This window comes from Pelobates fuscus, chromosome 1 (assembly GCF_036172605.1).
Source record: "Pelobates fuscus isolate aPelFus1 chromosome 1, aPelFus1.pri, whole genome shotgun sequence".
In the NCBI taxonomy this organism is placed as follows: domain Eukaryota; kingdom Metazoa; phylum Chordata; class Amphibia; order Anura; family Pelobatidae; genus Pelobates; species Pelobates fuscus.
This window is the reverse complement of record NC_086317.1, coordinates 436,965,789-436,988,096: the sequence shown is the minus strand read 5'-3', so window position 1 is coordinate 436,988,096 and position 22,308 is coordinate 436,965,789. Positions and strand designations below refer to the sequence as shown.

Sequence of the window (22,308 nt, the reverse complement as noted above, 5' to 3'; positions counted from 1 at the left end):
GTCTGGAACCGAAATCGGACACTTGACTAGGCAACCACCGCTGAGACCTCCAGACTCCTAATACTTCGTGGGGAAACTACCGAACGGCCCGCCGTTCGGTAGAAAGAACCCCACGAACTAGGGGATTCATCCGAATCCCCGTCAGGCCACTTAACAGCAATACTTCACCCGTTTGTATTCGCCTGTTTGTGACCGACCGCAGGGCCAAAATGCATGGAACTGTTTTCGGATACTTTACCCCTGCGGTCGGTCAATACTTTAAAGTCCCATAACTCCCGAACGCTTTATCCGAATGGGCTGATTTTAAAATATGTTGTTCCTCCAGACTAGGGCTATCTGGAGATATTGGATTTGTGGATGTACCCCAAGTATTTAGGGTACATCCAAAACTTGGGTAAAACTATGTACATGATAAGGGGATTATGATGCTAGAGGAGGGGAGGAGATGTGTGGGAGGTTACTGTTCACAGATTGGATAATGTCTTAAGTGATAGAACCTCCTCCCTTGCATGGGAGAGGGCTTTATAAGGAACCGTGGAATAAAGCTTGTCAGTTCTACTCCTGAAACTGTGTGTCGTCCAGTTATTGGGATTGCGATGGGGATATTGCTGTATTACTCTACCTGCTAGAAACCTTGCCTGTGGACTTATCATCACCTTGTTCCTGAGCCTCACTGGGATCTCTAGTGGAGAATAGCTGCGAAAGATCGGCTCTCCGCTACACCACCTCTTCACGCAGATAATTCCATATCCTTATTGCTCTTACTGTAAAAAAAACTTTTCTTTGCCTTTGATGAAATCTTGTTTCTTCCAGCCTAAATGCATGACCTTGTGTCCTATGTATAGCCCTGTTTATGAATAGATTTCCAGATAATGGTTTGTAATGGCCCCGAATATATTTGTATAATGTTATCATATTCCCTCTGAGGTGCCATTTTTCCAAAATAAAGAGATTTAAATTTTTTTTTTTTTTTTAAATTCTTTATTTTTGCACTCGATAGGGAAGGCAAGAGTAACACAAACTTGTAGGCTTGCGCAGAAGCCAAAATATACAGGAACATACATTTAAATACAAATATAACTTCTCTAGCAAATACAGCAATTCACGTTATGCATTCTGTATCACTTGCCCCCCTTCGAGGGTTTTTCGTTTTTATAGTAACATCAGTTAAGTTCCTTATTAATATATAGGAGAGGCATATCTAAAAATAGCGTTATTATAGATCCCGTGCAGTAGTATACAATAATAAATAACCTCTTCCAGAGCTCCAATTATATATCATTCCTACAGATTATCCACCTCCGGAATTCCAGGCTATCCGCCTCTCTACTTGCATGTTATACTACTAGTCAGGTGAGATTTAAATTTTTTAACCTTTCTTCGTAACTAAAATGCTCCAATCCTTTTATAAATTTTGTAGCTCGTCTCTGCACTGATATCCTTCTTTAGAACAGGTGGGCAACATTGCACAGCATAATCAAGGTGTGGTCTTACTAGCGATTTATAAAGAGGCAAAATTATATTTTCATCCCGAGAATATATGCCCCTATTTATACATGACAAAACCTTACTGGGCTTAGCAACTGCAGATTGACATTGCATATTGCTGCCTAATTTGTTGTCTATAACAATTCCCAAATCCTTCTTGTGTGTGGTTATCCCTAATTCACTACCATTTAGGGTGTAAGTTGCTTGTGCATTCTTGACCCCAAAGTGCACGACTTTGCATTTCTCTACATTAAATTTCATCTGCATTTTTAGTGCCCAATCCCCCAATCTATCTATATCCATCTGCAGCAAAGCAATATACTGCTCACATTTTATTACTTTACAAAGTTTTGTGTCATGTGGAAACACTGAAACATGGCTTTCAATGCCTATTTCAAGATAATTTATAAATATGTTAAATAGAAGCGGTCCTAAAACAGAACTTTGATGGACACCACTTACCACTTTTGTCCAGCCTGAAAATTTACCATTAATGAAAACTCAATGTACTCTATCCTTATGCTAATGTTCTACCCAAGAACAAGAATAATCATCTAGACCAATTTCTTTTAGTTTGAAGACTAACCTATCGTGAATAACCGTAACAAATGCCTTGGCAAAATCCAAGTAGATCACATCCACTGCAACATCCTGATCTATACTTCTACTTACTTCTTTGTCACAATGTTATATATGTTAATACTGTATAATAAACAATTCTAAGTTATTTATTTTTATGTTTTATTTATTTTTGTTAAAAATGATATTCATTTAACCCCTTAAGTCCGGCGGACGTATATTTACGTCCTTTTAAAAGCGGCTCTAAACGCCGCAGGACGTAAATATACGCCCGCCGTTTTTTTTTAACTTACCCGGTCGTCGGTGGTCCCACGCCGGCGATCGCGGTTGGGGGGACTCCCAGGGAGCCCCCCCGAGGCAGATCTGCCTCCTCCGGTCCCTCCCGGTCATGTGAGAGTGAGGTCCTTGCGAGGACCTCACAATCACATGGCCGGTATAGCTGGCTTCTGTATTGCCAGCAGGGGGACCAACTGTAATGACAGTTAGTCCCCCTGCTGGCTGAAAATAAAATAAAATAATGTTAAATAAGTGTAAAAAATTTTTTTTATACTTAGATCATATATATATATATTATATATATATGATCTAAGTATATATATACACATAAACATACACACACATACACCGTCTAGGTGTATTTTAATATTAATATATATATAATTATATATATATATTAATATCAAATTACACGTAGACTGATACTGATTAAATATATATATAATTATTGTTATATATATATTTATAAATAATATAAAAAAAAAATATGTAAATACGTAAAAAAATAAAATAAAAAAATAATTAAAAATAAAATATTAAAAAATATATAGATGTGTTTTATTTCGTTCTAACTGTATTGTGATATTAATATATATATATTTATATCAAAATACACGTAGAACGAAATAATATATATATCTATATACATAAATATATACGTATATATCACTATATATATACCTATATATAAATACAAATATTAAAAAAAAATATATATATATATATACGTATATATACACATATGTATATATATACATATATTAATTCTACATATATATTTATGTAATAATTTTACATAATTAGGTATCCTAATTAATTACAATTAGCGGGACCTGCCTGACCACCCATGCCGAAAGTATAGGGAATTTAATTTGCTAGCACTATATTTAACCCTATAACTTTCCAAGACACCATAAAACCTGTACATGGGGGGTACTGTTTTACTCGGGAGACTTCGCTGAACACAAATATTAGTGTTTCAAAACAGTAAAATGTATTACAACGATGATATCGCCAGTAAAAGTGACGTTTTTTGCATTTTTCACGCACAAACAGCACTTACAGGGACGATATTATTGCTGCAATACTTTTTACTGTTTTGAAACACAAATATTTGTGTTCAGCGAAGTCTCCTGAGTACAACAGTACCCCTCATGTACAGGTTTTATGGTGTTTTCAAAAATTACAGCGTCAAATATAAGGCTTGTGTTTAATTTTTTTCACATTAAAATTCGCCAGATTGCTTACGTTGCCTTTATGACCCTATGGTAGCCCAAGAATGAAAATTACCCCTATGATGGCATACCATTTGCAATAGTAGACAACCAAAGGTATTGCAAATGGGGTATGTCCAGTCTTTTTTAGTAGCCACTTAGTCACAAACACTGGCCAAAATTGGCGTTTTTTGCATTTTTCACACACAAACAAATACGAACGCTAACTTTGGCCAGTGTTTGTGACCAAATGGCTACTAAAAAAAGACTGGACATCGCTTATTTGCAATACCTTGGGTCGTCTACTATTGCAAATGGCATGCCATTATGAGTGTAAATTTATTTCCTGGGCTACTATACAGTGTCAAAGGCAACGTAACCAATCTGGCGAATTTCAATTTGAAATGTAACATGCTATATTTGACCCTGTAACTTCCCAAAACACCATAAAACCTGTACATAGGGGGTACTGTTTTACACGTGAGACTTTGCTGAATACAAATATGTGTATTTTATTGCAGTAAAATCAAACAGTATTATGACATTGACAGTTAAAATGTCATGTAGAACGAAAAAAATAAAAAAAAAATCGTATTTTCTCCCATTTTTTTCATATTAAATTATGTTTCATAGCTAAATATTTGATATTAAATGAAAGCCCTGTTTCCCCTGAATAAAATGATATATAATAAGGGGGGTGCATTTAATATGAAAGAGGTGAATTACGGTTTGACAGACATATAGCGCAAATGCCAGGTTTTGTTTACATTTTGTTTCGTTCACAACTTGTACATTTGGCTGCGGTGTTAAGGGGTTAAAGTACGCATTTTTACCATTTTGACAGGGAGAGGAAGTAGAATGGGGAGGGTAAATGACAATGACTTGGTAAGTGGAAGTAGTTTAATGGCAAGTAACTAATTAAAGAAGAGAAGTGACATGGAAGAAAAATAGGCATTGGTTTAGTTTATAGATTTTGGCAGATGAAAACTTTTCAAGGTTGAACTTGATCAACTTTATTCTTTTTTCCTAGATTACTACGTTATATCCATTGCTGCTGCCCAAGAGTAATGGAAGTTTGTGCACAGATCTATGTTTTGTGTTTTTATAATGCGTTTGTATCACACAGCCTTGTTACACTTCCCCCGACTCATCCCATGGGAACCCTGTAAGGGATTGTAGTGAATTCATAAAAAAATACCTTCTTCTGTCTCATTACATGTTTTACCTGTAAGCTGAAAGCAGCAAGGTGAATTGTTAGTCTAGGACTCATCTGAGAGGTTTGCCTTGAGGTTAGCAGGTCAAAGCAAGTCTTAGATGAGTCCACTAAAAGGGCACTATAGGCACCCAGACCACTTCAGCTCTTGAATTGGTCTGGGTGCACTGTCCCTGTCAGTTTAACTCTGCAATTGTAATTATTGCAGTTATTCGAGAAACTACAATAATTACATTGCAGGGTTAACTCCACCTCTACCAGACAGTCACAAGAGGTGCTTCCGGGTTGTTAGGCAACATTTTTTTGCCTAACTGATGGTGGACGTCCTCATACTATGTATCCAGCATCAGCTAAAACCCTATAGGAAAGAATTGATTCAATGCTTTCTTCTAGGGTTGTCCTAATGCCATCGTCGCAAATGCGCATTAGGTCCCTGACGTCGGGAGTTGGATTCAGGTAAGTGATAAAAGGGAAATAAATTTGTATTCCTAGCATTATAGTTTCCCTTTAATGTGTAATCAAAATCTATTATTGAAAACAACAGTTTTTTTTAATATAATAATTATATTTCAGTACAGATATATTTCAGAATATATTTTTCTGTACAGTACATGTAAAAAAAACACAGGAAAAAAAAACTAATCCTTACCCTTAGTATGAAAGGGTCCTTCATCCATATACATACACCTTGGGTCAGTCAGTGTTTGAAAACCAACAGTTGTTCTCTATGGTCTTCCCAGCTTCTATGCAGAGAAAAGATAGATATTTTATAAAATACACTTGCAGGGTTAAGAGTAGTGGGAGTTGGCACCCAGACCACTCCAATGGGCAGAAGTGGTCTGGGTGCCTGGGGTGTCCCTTTAAAAGTTCTGGGTTGGCTAATGTGAATTATTTGCAAATTTAGCACCAGACAACCAATGGCGGCACGCCCCCCCAACTAACTCTGCCCACCTTTTCCCTGACATCCCTCAAGCGAGGAGGAATGGCGTCAGAGAAGGAAGATTAAGTTGCAGGGTGAACTATCTATGAAAATATTTATATATATGTTTTTTAACATAATACTTTAAGTCCTCAAACCATTTTCAAATGGTTAGACTGCTTACTCTGAGAGAGGGCAGCCATGCCACCATAACCACTACAGTGCCTGTTAGCTGGAGTGTTCCTTTAAGTGTCCATTTAACTAGGATTTTCAGGCAGATATAGTGTACACTCACTCACTCACTCACTCACTCACAGAGGCAATAAAAATCAAGGAATAGAACACTTTACACATCAGGGGCAGTTACACCCAGTTCCTCAATCAATGCTCAACATAAAAAACTTTAATAACAACAACAACAACAACAACAACAACAACAACAACAACAAATGTTCATCCACAAATACCAGGCAAGGGCTCGCGAGTGACGTCACACGCACGTGCGTCGCCGGAAGTGGTCTTCGCATTGGCTGGCAGTGCGCAGTTTGCATATGGCTGGCATGTCCGCTGCTTCTTCCGGGTTTACTGACGAACCGAGCGGTACCATGAAGGAGGACGACCTGGAGCGGTAATGAGTTCGCATGTCGCAGTTTAACCTCATTTATTATTTGAATGGATGTTCATACAGTCCAAGCAGCCAGGGCAGGGGTTACCGAGTCACAGCCAGGACCGAACATCACCCCCCCGTCCCTCCACCCTGGGCCTATGCAGCCATTGGCCTTATCAGTGCCGTGTGCCTGCCACATAATGCTATTACAACACATGTAGCCACTCATTATCTCCTCATACAGGAGTGCTGGACAGCTGTTGGCTGCCTGAGTGTAGTGGGAGCTCCAGCTGCTGGCTGCCTGAGTGTAGTGGGAGCTCCAGCTGCTGATTGCAGTCATTTTGCTACCATAGGCCTATGCATTCGTTTGTAAAAATCTTCCTTCAAGTATTAATGACCATTTTAGTGTATTTTAGATTTAGGGCAGGGTGAAGTTACGATGTTTCGTTGGAATTTTGGTTAGCTTGATTATTTTAGGATTAGTTGTACACTGAACGCTCTTGTGGCCAACAAAATGTTGATAAAAGCCATTCTTCCTGATTTTAAAAGAGCTGTATAGCCGACCCACAAGTTATGTATCACATTTTTCAATTGGTTTGACAAAAAAACGGGGTCTCCAAGGCTCCCACTGCATAGCCTCCTCTTTCCCTGTTGTGGAAATTTGACTGCCATTGTCATATATTTTTTTTATTTATGTTTTGCCTGGTAGCATTTCTTTAATCTCTATATGAATTTTGAAAGGCTTAAAACACCACATAAAAAAAATGAATTTTTGATTTAAAATGAGCCAATGTTTTTTTTTTTTTTTTTTTCCATTCTTCCCTGTGAACTTTGGTGCCAGCTTTTGCTAAGAAGATGGACCTTTGCAACTGTATGAGCAGATACCATGGACCATATGTGCATAATTTGGGTGCATGTATTTTATTTAAACTACCACTAAAGTCCCCAAGGCTACCTTATCTCTATAAAGTGGTCTGGGTGTAGTTGTCCTGTTTAACCATTTGATGTAAAACATTTCTGTTTTGTAGAAACCGTAATGTTTATATTGAAGAGTTAAGGATACTTCTAGTGGCTGTCTTCCTGACAGCCACTAGAAGCCCCTCTCACTCCACCCAATTCCAGTACCAACTCATACTTGTTCCTTATACCAAATGCCGGTCATTGCATCATTTGGTTGGAGAAGCATATGATTTTGCCGTGCATGCATATCTTGCCAGCAGGCATGCTGACGGTGGCAGAGCGGGCAGCTATAGTAAAAGAGTCTCGGCACTGGAAGCAAGGTAAGTTATTTTATTCCCAACTCTACTTTGTACCAGCAAAGGTGGTATTCAGTTGGCCCAGTTATAGAAGTAAACCTATACTCCTGAAAAGAGCAATAATTTTCAGGACTATAGGTTCACTTTAAAATATGTTTCATTAAGATTTTACTGACTCTTAAGTTGTCTCTGTAGGAGCATTATATTTGAACATTGTTTTTCTTTTGTCACAGGGAAGCTGTAGATGAGCTTCTTAAGGAAGCAAAACGTGGAAAGATTCGATCTGAGACTATGGGAGCAATGGGATGGTATGTAGACATGTTTTTATACTTTTGGACAGCAAAACAGTAATTACATATTGACCTCAATATCCTTGTGAAACTGAAACAAACATTGAGCGTTCAGGACAAATACCATTGTTAGTAAGACAATAACACTTTTTTAATAGGTTAACTAGTGCTTTTAACTTCTTATAATTACAAAACGGTAAAAGGGGTACACACTGGAAACAGGCACCCAGACCACTTCTGCCCATTGGAGTGGTTTAATACGCATTGGGTCTTCCCCGGTGGGGGAGAAGTGTGGGCGGACCCTAAACCAGCACCGAGGGACATCGGCGCTGGATACAGGTAAGTCACTGAAGGGGTTTGAACTCCTTCAGCAACTTGGGATGGGGGGTGGGAGGGAGAGGGGACCTGCAGTGCCAGGAAAACGTTTTGTTTTCCTGGCATTGGAAAGTCCCTTTAAGCATCATAATTTTGTGGAAACATTCAAATACTATATGTGTAATGTTTAGTGTTTTACAAAACAGTTTTCTCCAGTAAGATAAACTTTACGTGAAAACTAGAGTAGATCATAGTAAGCAAACCTGTGGTTCTATAGTCACTAGAACCACTACATCTCTAGTGGTTTTGGGACATATAGCCAGTCTCTGCAGGGCCAACAGTGTAAACGCTACATTTTCTGAGAACTACCTTTAGTGATTTATTCTTGGACATCAGCTAGATGAATTTTCTGGACGAGGTCCTGCAATCTGTTGTTGTTTTTTTCCCTCAGCGTGGAAATGCTGAACGCTGTGTACGCGCACTAGCCTCCCAGTGCTTCCCTATTGGATTGGCTGAGATAATCATTATTGATGATACCAGTAGCGGGGATAAGAGGAAAGTCTCTTTTTACTAATGGGGTTTGGGTTTACTTAAATATTTAGTTGAACACTAAAGCGGCGTAATGCTGTAGTGTTCCTCTTGACTAAAAAAAAAATATACCTTTTAAAGTTCACTGCAGGTAGACTCGAGTAGAATCAAGAGCGTGTCTTTTTTTTTTTTTTTTTTTTTTATCCTATAAACTCCTGTCCAGCAGAAGCTTATCGGATAAGTGGCTTACCCCTCAAGAGCAGTTCTGCTCATCACTTCTGATGACTAAAACTGTTCTGTAAATTGATGGCAACCATACCAGATTGCTTAGTGAACTCTGGTATGTTCACCATTCAGCAGAGCTGTGACAGGTAGCTTACTTGGATTTCTTTAATGGAATGAGCAACAAACAAGCTGAACAAATTTTGATATCTGTCACCACTGCAATTGTGCAAAGCTGTGATGGTACTTAGTGATATTTAATTTCTGAAGAGTATAGACAACAATAAGGTAAAGGAGAAATAATGAGTAAATCATATCAACAATAAAAATATTCTGAGTAGTGGCTTACAATTCTTCTAGTAATTAAAACCCATTGATGCTCCAGTTTTATTTTGTACTTTCAATAACTGTTTCATTTTCCTGGCTCCAAAACAGAGTCCTGTATAAAATACTTATAGGGTTATTTACTAAAGTCTGTATTGTATGATATTAAAAGAGCACACATGTACTGTTGGCAGCCTATTGTATCGATGCTGACAGCCGTGGTCCCTTTTAGTGTAAATAAAGCTGTGCATAGACTGATGGCAACTGCAGTATCACTGTGATAAGTCAAACTTCATCTAGGGACCTCACGTACGTGTCCAATAAATCCTCTGACCTGTCAACCCGCTCCCATCCACAATGATTCATAAAAATGAAATCTTATGAAATACTGGCATTAACTCTTTGAATTTCACTGAAATTCCACCACAGTCAAAAGTTATATTAAGACACTTTGATATTTTGTCTTAGTATTTTTCCTATGCTTGATAAAAGGCACAAGCTCACTGATGACGGCTGAGTGGGGGAAAAAAGGCTCGGTCTATAGACCGTCCTGCAGGATCCACCATAGACATCAGTGCTGTACTCTAGTGCATGCGCGAAAGTAAAATGCTGATGTCGGCTCCTGGCAGCTGAATAGGACTGTCAGGAAAAAGTTGACTGCGAGGGACAGGTTTAGGTTAGTATAACTTATTTCCTGTACCACTTGGCCACCTCACTACCAGCAGAGCAGTCACAGGCCCGGGGATCTTTGCAAATTATGCATTAATTAAGACATTATACAGTGATAGAGCAGCTTTAAAATCAGGTAGTTTGGAAACTTCCTTCTCATCCCAGCAAACATTTTTAATTTTTTATTAAAATAAACTTAAAAAGTGAAAGAACAAGAGTTGACACGATTAGAAGTGGACTGGGCAGTGCCAGTCCAATGCATATCTGATCGTATTTGCTAGCAAGTGCCACCCACAGCTGCCTATTCACAGAATGCTGATGAAGTGCTCTTGCAAGGGAAATATTTTGAGTTAGTATAGCACATTATAAGCATGTCATTAAACACATTTCTGCTGCACTTTCTGGGGTCCCCTGAGAACCAAAACTCGGTGATGAAATAGGGTAAATATCAGAAAACATGGAGAAGGAAGATAGTACAATAATCTTACTCCTGAGCGGGAGTTAACCCCCAGTGTAATGAAATGCACTATAAAACTAAACAATAAGGAAGGGAGACAGGACAAGGAACAGGATAAATGATAGTGTCCTGCAGAGTGGTAGTTGCCTCGTTCTAGAGGGGTGACCTTAGGATAGGTTGGGCTCGGGGAGATCACAATTAAAACTTCACTTTTAATGTAAATAGTTAAAAGGGGGGTTTACAAACAAATTTTAGTTCAAATAACTATTGTAAGAAATCCTCCAGTGATAGTTACACTTCATTCAAATGACTGTTGTAAGAAATCCTCAATTGATAGTTACACTGCCTGTTAACAGAGTGAAATGCCACTGTGGGAACAACAGCTACAAATTAGTAGTGTCAACACGTAGCGGTATGTGCTGGTGGGAGTATCTTCAGTATGGTAACTAGGAGGTGCAAACTGCAAAGATGTTGCCTGGTATATTCTGCAGGAACCGGCTTAATAACCAACAAGCTATGGGTACAGAGCGGTTAACTACAAAAACACTAGGAATCCTCCTATGCTTGTGGTCCCTAAATACTTGTGCCTTCGAGGGCACCCCCCTAAGCCAAAAGCCTACAATCTCCTATGGAAATACAAATAGAAAATTACCCACCAAAACTGCTACAATGAAAGAAGTGGGCTGGAAATGCCTAGACTTTGTATGCTGCTTCAGGTGCTGCTGGGTAACGGCTGAGCCGATGCTGATAGAAAGCTCTAGAAATGATGACACGGTCCTGTGTTAAAGACCGTGAGAAATAACACGTAGAGGTATGTGCTGGCAGGAGTATCTACAGTATGGTAACTAGGAGGTGCAAACAGCAAAATGTTGCCTGGTAGATTCTGCAGGAACTGGCTTAATAACCCACAAGCTATTTTTACATTAAAAGTGAAGTTTTAATTATCTTTCCTCTTTTGTGATCTCCCCAAGCCCAACCTATCCTAAGGTCACCCCTCTATAACGAGGCAACTACCACTCTGCAGGACACGCTATCATTTATCCTGTCTCCTGTCTTGTTTAGGGTAAATATCAGGACTGACAGCAAAAAGCAGGGTAGTTTGTAGGTTGTGCAATTTTCTTTTAAATATCTTGAAAATATTTTGTTTCAGTGAGCCAACGTCCTCATTTATGCACAAGTATGCTGATTTACAGTATTTTAATGCTAGTATATATAAATGCTTAGTAAGCTAACTTCCTTTGTTTTTTATTTCCATGGAAAGTAATTTTTTTTTTTTTTTCTGCTGATTCCTCCATTTTTAGTTCTTTCCTCAGAATTTTTCAAAACATGCTGAATCGGTTTAAAGGAATATGCCAAATCACTTTCCCCTTAAGGAATTAAAAGTGTGTGATCCTGCTGTGTAATATAGCTGTGTGAAGTAGATCTTTTAGTGGTTATGGATCCATTCTCCAAAATACTTTTCATTGCATGATTGGGTAAGTTCTGTAGCCCATCACTGAGTTTTAGCTGACTTGGCTTCATCCTGTATATTACAGTACCTCCTCGGAGGATATACTCTTAATACAATAATATTTAATTCAGTGCTAGTCCATTTGTAAAACGGTCATATGCTCGATGAAGCTTTCTCTAGTGGCGAATGCTTCGAGCCGTTATGACTGTTGCACACTTCCGTAATCAGAAATATTCTCTAAACTCCAGAAGACGCACACAGGAGAGAGGGTAAGCCACATTGCATCTGTTAGCATAACACTTCTTATTCATTTTATTTATAAGTAACCTTAAATTATAGGATTAGCAATGGGTGGAAAAGCACACAAATTAAACCATACTTCTCTAAAACCATACTTTCTGAAATATTTTATTCCCAACGTTGGTATCTTTAGTCCTGGATCTCCACGGTTATTGGATGGGGATGGCGGATATTGATGTTTTTTATTTTATATTTCATTGTAGTAGTTAGTAGTATAGTGCCATACCAGGCTACCTAGGGGGGCTTGATGATATTCTCCAGTTGACTCTCAGGAATTGGGTGCTGGGGCCAGAACATTACTGCACACCCCTCAATTAGGTGGGTTTTATGGCAGGATTTTATAGAATACCTGGCTATGCAGCATTTGCTTGTTTCCTGCTGTTTTTTTTTTGAGACCCGGGAGAGCATCAGCAGCATGCTGTACATTGCTTGAGAGTAGGGGAAATAACATTAAAATATGTCTAATTCTCGGTCTGTGCCAGAAGGGCCCTGGCACTCCCACATTTAAGTAGTCTTAGTGGTGTACAAGCAGAACGATTAACTGATTTATTTAACCAATCATTGTTAACAGGAGTAGTCCCAGAAGATTGGAAGTTAGCGAATGTCACAAGAAAGGTAGTAGGGAGGAGTCGGGCATCTATATGCCAGTAAGCCTTACTTCAGTAGTGGGGAAAGTGATGGAAACCATGTTAAAGGATAGAATTGTTGAACATCTAAAATCACATGGATTTCAAGATCAGAGGCAACATGGGTTTACTTTAGGGAGATCATGCCAAACTAATCTTATTGATTTTTTTTTTTGATTGGGTAACTAAAATAATAGATCAGGGTGGTGCAGTAGACATTGCTTACCTAAATTTCAGTAAGGCTTTTGACACTGTTGCGCATAGAAGGTGCACATAGTTGCACTTATCAATAAACTGCAATCTTTAAGTTTGGATTCCAATATTGTTGAATGGGTAAGGCAGTGGCTGAGCGACAGGCAACAGAGGGTTGTAGTCAATGGAGTATGTTTGAAGCATTGGCTTGTCACCAGTGGGGTAGCTCGGGCATCTGTACTTGGACCCATTCTCTTTAATATTTTTTATAAGTGATCTTGCAGAAAGTCTTGATGATAAGGTATGTCTTGTTTGCTGATGATACTAAGATATGTAACAGGGTTGATGTTCCAGGAGATGTAAGCCAAATGGCAAATGATTTGGGTAAACTAGAAAAATGAGTTGTGGCAACTGACATTTTATGTGGATAAGTGCAAGATAATGCATATTGGACGTAAAAATCCATGGGCAGAGCACAGAATATTTGATAGTCCTAACCTCAACATCTGAAGAAAGGGATTTCGGGGTGAATATTTCAGATGATTTAAAGGTAGGCAGACAATGTAATAAAGAGCAGCAGGAAATGCTCTATAGGGACAGGTATTAGCTTATCCCCTATGGAGCATTTCTTGGTTGTATAGGAGAGGTATTAGCAGTAGAAAGAGAAAAGTGCACTACTCATGCCATTGTACAGAACACTGGTGAGACCTCACTTGGAGTATTGTACACAGTACTGGAGACCATATCTCCAGAAGGATATTGATACTTTAGAGAGTTCAGAGAAGGGCTACTAAACTGGTTCATGGATTGCAGGTTAAAACTTACAAGGAAAGATTAAAGGGTCTTAACATGTATAGCTTTGAGGAAAGATGAGGCAGGGGAATGTGATAGAAACATTTAAAGGGACACTTCAGGCACCCAGACCACTTCTGCCCATTGGAGTGGTCTGGGTGCCAACTCCCACTACTCTTAACCCTGCAAGTGTAATTATTGCAGTTTTTTATAAACTGCAATAATTACCTTGCAGGGTTAACTCCACCTCTAGTGGCTGTCTACTAGACAGCCACTAGAGGGAACTTCCGGCTCTATAGCACAGATTGCATGCGCAGTAGGTCTCCTCGGCCGGTGGGCGAGATCAGTCTCGCCAACCGGCTGACGGAGCCAGTAGGAGGAGCGGCGTGGAGGAGGAGGCAGCGACGAGGGACATCGTCGCTGCCTCAGGTAAGTGACTGAAGGGCTTTTCACCCTTTCAGTAACCGGGGATTGGGGGGTGGGAGGGAGAGGGAACCTCCAGTGCCAGGAAAACGGATTGTTTTCCTGGCACTAAAGATTCCCTTTAAATACAAAAAGGGAATAAACACCGTAAAAGAGGAGACTATATATTTAAAAGAAGAAAAACTACCACAAGAGGACATTAAATTAGAGGGGCAAAGGTTTAAAAATATCAGGAAGTATTACTTTACTGAGAGGGTAGTGGATGCATGGAGTAGCCTTCCAGCTGAAGTGGTAGAGATTAACACTGTAAAGGAGTTTAAGCATGCGTGGGATAGGCATAAGCCTATCCTAACTGTAAGATAAGGCCAATGACTAATGAAAGTATTTAGAAAATTGGGCAGACTAGATGGGCCGAATAGTTCTTATCTGCCGTCATATTCTATGTTTCTAGTCAAACCGTTTTAGTGTGGTTTGACTTCTAACCTGTGGTCCGCTGGGCACTTCTTCTTGCCTCCATCTCTCAGGCTAAGCCAAATGGTGCAAAGCTCTGCTCATTTTCTGAGAGCAATCAGTTGATACACTCAGCCAATGAGCTGGCACTGCACTAATATTCTTATCAGGATAACAAACTGAAGCTCTTGGCTTCTGGCTCCCATGTAGGTTGCTGTGAAAGCAGGGTGTGTAGCCCAGTGGAACCAAAGTGAGAAGTCAAGTTCTAAAATGGTTTGACTTCTTACAAAGGGGGGTAGCTGAGCACTCCTGGCCTCATAACCACTACAGTGTTCTCTATTGATTTTGGTGCTTGGAGTGTTTGTTTAAGATCAGTAGCATTAGAGTGGGTAGGGGGAGTTAGGGATGAGTGGGCAGGAGTTTAAAAGTGAAATGATACTCATAACCCACCCATTCCCTTCTTCAGTGCGCTGTAGTGATTTTGGTGCTTGGAGTGTTCATTTAAGACATGGGTCAACAAATTCCAGATGCCATGGCGTCTTTTGTCCTCGTACCTGGATTTGACAGCATTTTAGCAAAGGCGGCCGGCTGAGACGGCAAGCGATGGAGCAGTAATATTCCTGCAGTTCCTCTCTGCTCCGGCACATGCTTTTTAGTGAAGCTGAAAGCCAGAATATGACATCACTGTGGCTCCAGCATCACTACAGAGAGCGCGCATGAGATGCAGAGAGGAACTGCAGGATGATTAGAGAGCAGCCACACTGGACCCCAGGGAAAGGATCCACTCTACCAAAGGTAGGCAGGCTGGGTGGATATCAATTTAAAATAAATAGCAACTTGTGACTGTGTGAGAATTTTTTTTTTGTTTAGGTGACTGGATCCCCTCCGATCGCTCCGATGAGAGGATTTATTTTTTTTTCTCACCTTTTTTCCCCAAACTGTACCAGTTTCACTGTGGCTGATTCCACCTCCATGGCCTTGATCATCAGTCTTCATGATCTCAGTTAAGCCAACAATATAGAGAGAGTAACACAAATGTGTATTCCTGACCCTATAGTGTTAAAACCACTATTTAGGTGGCTTGCCTCCCTTGAAAGATATACCCGAGTGGGCTTCTCATACAGCCCCCAAAATGCTTCAATTAGCTGGAAGATTATTGGTATGTGTAAGAGGCAAGTTAACCTTTTTATTGAAGAAGGGGCGTGGATGTATTTATTTTATAACATTGGAGTATCACTTTAAAGGGACACCATAGGCAAAAAACAACAACTTCAGCTTAATAGAGCAGCTTTGGTGTATAGATCATTCCCTTCAGTCTTGCTGCTCAATATTAATTACTAATCACTTTGTTTATGCAGCTCTAGTCACACCTACCTGTATGTGACCTGCACAGCCCTCTTAAACAAATAATGTGAAGAGGCATCTAATGTTTAAACTAGAATTTTCTTTCTTGTCTCCTGCTCTGTTAATAATCCGCTACTGCCTGCAAGAGTCTCCTGTGTGTGCTTAAAGTTCAGTTTATAGAGCAGAATGAAACCATTTTGCTCATGCAGGCTGTTCATGTCACAGCCAGGGTAGGTGTGGCTAGCGATGCAGAAACATAAGTGATTTAACTCTGAAATGGCAGAGAATTGAGCCGTGAGACTGGGCCTAACAGGCATGATGGTCAGACATGTTCCTTAAAAGGTCTGACACACCTGAGCACAAATCAAGCTTTTACTGCTTAAAACCGCATTGGACACAGCGCATCTTGACTTGTGCACTGCCTTGAACTAATCAGGAACACAAGGATACTTATTATTATTATTATTATTATTATTATTATTGCCATTTATATAGCGCCAACCGATTCCGTAGCGCTTTACAATATTATGAGAGGGGATTTAACTATAAATAGGACAATTACAAATAAACTTACAGGAACAATAGGTTGAAGAGGGCCCTGCTCAATCGCGCTTACATTCTATAGGAGGTGGGGTGTAAAACACATTAGGACAGGAATTTGCCATCAAATAAGGTGGGCTGCCCTTTAGGAGAGGGCAAGAGACAGGTATGTGAGGTAGGGGTTAGTCTTGGAGGCCATAAGCTTTCCTAAAGAGATGGGTTTTAAGGCACTTCTTAAAAGATGCAAGACTAGGGGAGAGTCTGATGGTGGTAGGCAGGCTATTCCATAGGAAGGGAGCCGCCCGCGAGAAGTCCTGCAAGCGCGAGTTGGCCGTACGGGTGCGGACAACGGACAGGAGGTGGTCACTGGCAGAGCGGAGAGACTGAGAAGGGACATGCCTATGGATCTGTGAGGAGATATAAGAGGGGCTAGAGTTGTTCAGTGCTTTATAGGTGTGAGTTAGTTACTTGTTCTGTACCGGTACTCCGAATGGCATGCATGTGGTTTCAGGTGGCAGAGACTCTGCATATGCACAGCAAAGAGATTCCTAAATCTGTCTTTGCTTTTCTTTGATTAGTGACCAGTACCCAGTGGCATTACAGCCAATCTGTTAATAGCATATCCTACCATAATCTTTCTAATTAAACTTACTTTTAGACCTACCCTATACCATGCTTTGCGTTCTTACCTAACTATGTTCTTGAATCTAGACTGTCTAGAAGTTTCATTTGCTAGCAAGCATATATTTCCCTCCCTATCTGGGCATACTTAGCCTGATTACTATAATTAAAAAATTGTGCTATTGTTTCTTATGCCACATATGTATTTCTCATTGTTTGATATTACTGTGCCTATGCATGTGTTGTAGGTATCTTTTGTACTTCATACGTGAGACTGCAGGTGCATGATCTATACACCAAAAAAAAATCACTTAAGCTAAAATTGTTTTAATGCTTATACTGTCACTTTTATGTGTGCATGATTTCAGGTATGTTTTTTGTGTGGAAGGAAAGTGTGTAAAAATGGGTATATATGTAAGTGTCGTGCAGATGTGAATGAAGGATCAGTGTAAGTGCATGAATGTGCAAGTGTGTAGTGCATTTACACTCTCTTCTCATGTCACTGGTACCCATCCAGCATAGAAAATTACATCTGATGGAATGATGTCCATAACATTTCATTGCCCACTTTATCTATTTGTCATTTTCCCATTTCCTTGCATTGTCCCCGTCCCCTTTACTTTTTCTGTCCCATTCCTGTATGTCTCCCTGCCATCTTTTCCCTGCCACCTTCCATTACTTATTATCCTTTTTCCTCTCATTGTCCCGGCTTTGCTCATTTTAGTAACTTTAGGAACTTCAAATTGCAGCTTTATTTGATGTTTCGTCTTGGAAATACTTTTCTCTGATTATACACTAGGTGGCATGCAAGGAAAACTCAATAAGAAGTCTTGGGAGTTTTTTCTTATTGTAATCTGTTTCCAATTGTAATTGTTTCCCGCCTCTGTCAACTTATTTCAGGATGAAATGTCCACTTGCAAGCACCAATAAACGATTTCTAATCAATACTATCAAGAATGCATTACCACCATCAAAGGATGAAGATCAGAGAAGCAAAAGAGACCAAGATGAAACAGAGGACGACAGAAAGGAGAAGAGACATTCAAGAACACACAAAACACATCCCTATGAAAGAAGTGGTCAGTCGCAGAGGGATAAAAGCCACTCTTCTTCTGAGCACAGGAAGAGAAATGAGCATAAAGACCACAGTGACCCAAATTCAAGATAGCCTTGGATACTCTGTGTAATAGGCACGAACTGTTAAATGTACTGTTTGGAATATGTAGAATGCTACCAATACAAAAACATTTTATCAGTAATAAGTTGATATTTTTTTTATTTTTTTTCCCCCTTGGCTCTGACTGTTGAATTTCTTTAGTGTTTCTCTTCCAGGATTACTTGCACCCATTCTTTTCCAATGGGTTTCAAATATTTGGAAGTGAAACGGTTACTACCTGTTCCCACACCTTATTGAACAACAACTTTGGTTATTTCTCCTTTGTAGTATAATCACAGTTTGAGTCTCATTTAGAAAGTTATTTCGAAGTTTAATTGATAGATGTTGTATAATGCGATTGGAGTGTTGAAAGGTTTTCTTTTTCTTCTCTATATGGTTTCTAATTATTTGTAAGTAACAACACACAGAGAACCTGCATTGATGATTAGACTTGTGCAAAAATTAGTTTGGAGCGATGCTTTTTAATCCACACCTGAACGAATCTATCCATCTCTGATTTACCTGTGCTGTTTTATGCACCGCATGAGACTCCACAGGTAAATCCCAGATGGATTAATTCAGGTGTGGATTAAAAGGAATTTTATTAAGGCTATTGGTGACTACTTCTATGTTGCACTCAGAAGAGCAGCAGTATGCATTTATAAGGAATACTGTTATTTGTTAACTGTTTCAGGGTTTATTGCTCCAGCATTAGCCATTTGGGGTTTAAACTGAGATTGCAAATCTGCCTTGGTCTCTTCCACTTGTAACACAGGTGTGTGCAGGGTTAACTATTCAAGATACATCCAGTAAGTGGCAGTGTAAACCCTTTCGTGGACAGCTGTTCAATACTTCAAAATGGAACCGCCACTTCTATGGAAATTACTTAATTGAATAAAACATTGGTAACAACATATAACTAGTGTTAACTATGTAGTTTCATTTATGACCAAAAGCATGTTTTTAGAGATCCGTGCATTTGTGGCAAAGGCCTTTTTGTTACTTTGCCATGTGTTTTTGGAGGTCAGATGGAACTTTTATCGTATACTCCATATGTATATAACACAGCATTAAGTATGCATACAATATGAAATGGAGGGAGGGAGGGAGTGGGTGAGTGAAAGGGAAAAAAAATAATTTTTTGCTTGTAATAATTTCTACCACCACTTAAATAAGAATAAATCAAATAGATTAACCTATTAGTCCAAATTGTTAAAATGCTTTATGCCACATGGCTAGGATTTAAAATATATTTTTGGATATTGTAGGAACAATATTGCAAGGCGTGTATTTTTTATTTTGAGTATATCATTTATCATGTAGTAAGTAGTGCCTCTAGGTAATTAACAAGGAATGTATGAACACTTTAATTGTTTTATCACAAAACTTTTCAAAACCGCTATATTTTATAATTTCAATTATGGGTGACCGCTTCTGTTTAATGAGACTAGAACTTCAAATCAGACCAGAGATACTTTAAATCCGTATTATATCAGTACAGAATTATACAGATAAAGACATACATTATAATAATCAAATCACCGACACAAACCTCCATTGCCATGTCATATTGCCGTCACAAAAGGCCAAGACCCCGTAAAGTATAGCCATACCTTGTCCACAAATCTGAAGTATATTTTAATTTTCTATTAAATGTCATTTCATACTTGATATTAAAGGGACATTATAGTCACCAGAACAACTACAGCTTATTGTATTTGTTATGGTGATTTATTCCCTTCAGGGTTTTTTAAAAAGTAAACCCTGTCTTTTTAGAGAAAATGCAGTGTTTTTATTACAGCCTAGGGATACCTCCACTCCTCAGATGGCTACTAGAGGTGCTTTCTGGGGTAGTGCTGCACAGTGTGACTGTCATTCAGTGCCTTAACCCTCTTCATGGAGACACTGAACTTTCCTCCTAGAGATGAATTGATCTATGAGGAGATGCTCATTGGCCAGGGCTGTGGTTAGCTTGTGCTGGCTCTGCCTCTTTGATAAACTCAGCCAATCCAATGCTTTCCTATGAGAACACTTCTGATGATAGCCAAGCAACAGCAGACTGGATCACAAGTAAGATTTTAATACAATAAAAATAAGAAGTACAATGGATTAATACTGTATAGAAACCTGGACAAATGTTCCTTTCCTACCCAGCCCGATTGGGACGTGCAGGACATATCTTAAGTGTTGCTCAAAGGTTAAAAACCGTTAGGTGACACCCACAGTATATATTGTATCTCCCCAACCCATGTGGTCATATATGTGGTTCTATCTCCAGCGTGTCTGCTGTTTAGAGGGCCATTTATCCAATAGTAGTCAGGGGTTTATACCATATCCCCATGGTGTAGTGAGGCTTGGTTTGAAAGGTGGGATACTCATTTTTGGCTTGTTTGGGAATGGGGAAAAATAAAGGGGATGAGAAGGTAACAGTCATGGAGAGGGTAGTCAGTCAAAAAGACTACCCCAACCGGGCTTTAAAGTTTGGATCAGTAGCCAGTGAGACTAACTCTCAGTGTACATATGCATGGTGTTTGCAACGCTCATGTTTTTAACTCTTCCACTGCCTGAAGATCTTCCAATTGTGAGAACCAAGTTCTTAAGGGGGAGTCACCTGTTTTGCATTCAGAATGCGTATGGAGAGTGACTTCTTGTATCTATCGATCTAGCTCTTGGGGTTTTATTGTAATGTAAGCGCATCAGAGCCTGCTCGAAGGGAGGAGAGACGTCAGAAAACATCTCCAACATTTTGTGTATCCCGTCCCAAAAGGACTGGATGAATCTGCACTCCCTCTATATGTGGTATATTGTGCCTGTCCCATTCCCTCATCACCAGCAAAGATGCTCACGGTGTCTAGAGGATTGGCTATACTTCACTGATACCTTACAAGGTTGAACCGATCGTCTGGGGTTGCTGGCATTTCGGATCTGGACTGCCCGTACGGTTGGGACTAGTCTCATATGCTTCAGATATGTTCTCTCTGTAATGGCACTAAATGAGCAAAACCAGCTTGAGATCTGAGCGGGGACCCACCGAAGGGCAGGCTAATTGAGGTGGGGTCTGTTCTCACCTCACTTGCTACTTTTTTTCCACTCAAGATTAAAGGTCAATCCAGACGTGGGCCCCTTTCTCACGTGTTTTTCTCGCCATGTGTTTTCGAAAAAGGTGAGCACCAGGCATTTAGGTAGTGTGCAGATGTAGCTGGCCAGCTGACTATATTTGAGAGACTGTAATGGGGAAGAAGTGACCCCCGTCTAGCAAGTCAGTGGTTTTAATCCGTGTTAAGAACCTCAATGGTTATGGTACTGAGTTCTTCTATTCCTTTCTTAATCGCTGAGCATAAGTGATTATAGTTACATTTAGGGTGTAGAGGAATAGTGTAGATGAATGCAGCTTCCAAGACTATTCTCCCCAGCAAATGAAAGGTTACCCAAGCATGAGCCTAGACTTCATGAAGCGGACAACAGGAATACTGTTTTATTGATGCCACACTGGCTTTTATAGAATTCCTCCTGCAAGAGGACCACAATAAGCAAAAGGAACAACCAATCATAATACAGATTTCCAGTAAAACCCTGCCTTCTTCTGCCTGGGAGATAATGAGATAAGTTAAGGAATAACCCAATTATCTCAAGGCAAAGGGCACACAATTTCCCCAAAACTTGGAACACCCCTTTATACACAAGGTTTCCCTACAAAAAGTGTGGAAGTCTTAGTTCACCGACCGCACACAAGGCTCCTGCCCAAAACAGTTCCATGAATTCAGTGTGTGTGGTCGGTCAATTCAGAAAACAGCATAAAAGTGAATAAAATCACGAATGAAGCCCCCTGGCTCATAGGAGCGATTGTTCCCCGTGTTCGTATGAATCAAACTACCGAGCGGCGCTCTCCTAGCTGCTCGGCAACAAAAGGAAGCAGGCGTTCATATGTTTCAGCGGTGTTCGGGAAATCGAGTGTCCGATTTTAGTTCCAGACACTCGCCGACCAAGTCCTGCTGCCTCCTTTCGTACAAACAAGATGGCCGCCATTTTCTCTTCCATGTGGCATTCGACTATACGA

At 39.8% G+C, this 22,308-nt stretch overlaps 1 protein-coding gene across 1 annotated transcript; it reads left to right on the top strand.

Annotated features, from left to right (window-relative positions):
• The first annotated feature begins 6,206 nt into the window (after window positions 1-6,206).
• On the top strand, window positions 6,207-19,180 carry POLR1D (RNA polymerase I and III subunit D). The gene is made up of 3 exons (XM_063429541.1): window positions 6,207-6,317; window positions 7,786-7,860; window positions 17,996-19,180. The coding sequence occupies exons 1-3, from the start codon at window positions 6,241-6,243 to the stop codon at window positions 18,261-18,263; spliced, it is 420 nt and encodes a 139-aa protein (XP_063285611.1). The 5' UTR covers window positions 6,207-6,240; the 3' UTR covers window positions 18,264-19,180.
• The last annotated feature ends 3,128 nt before the right edge of the window (window positions 19,181-22,308 follow it).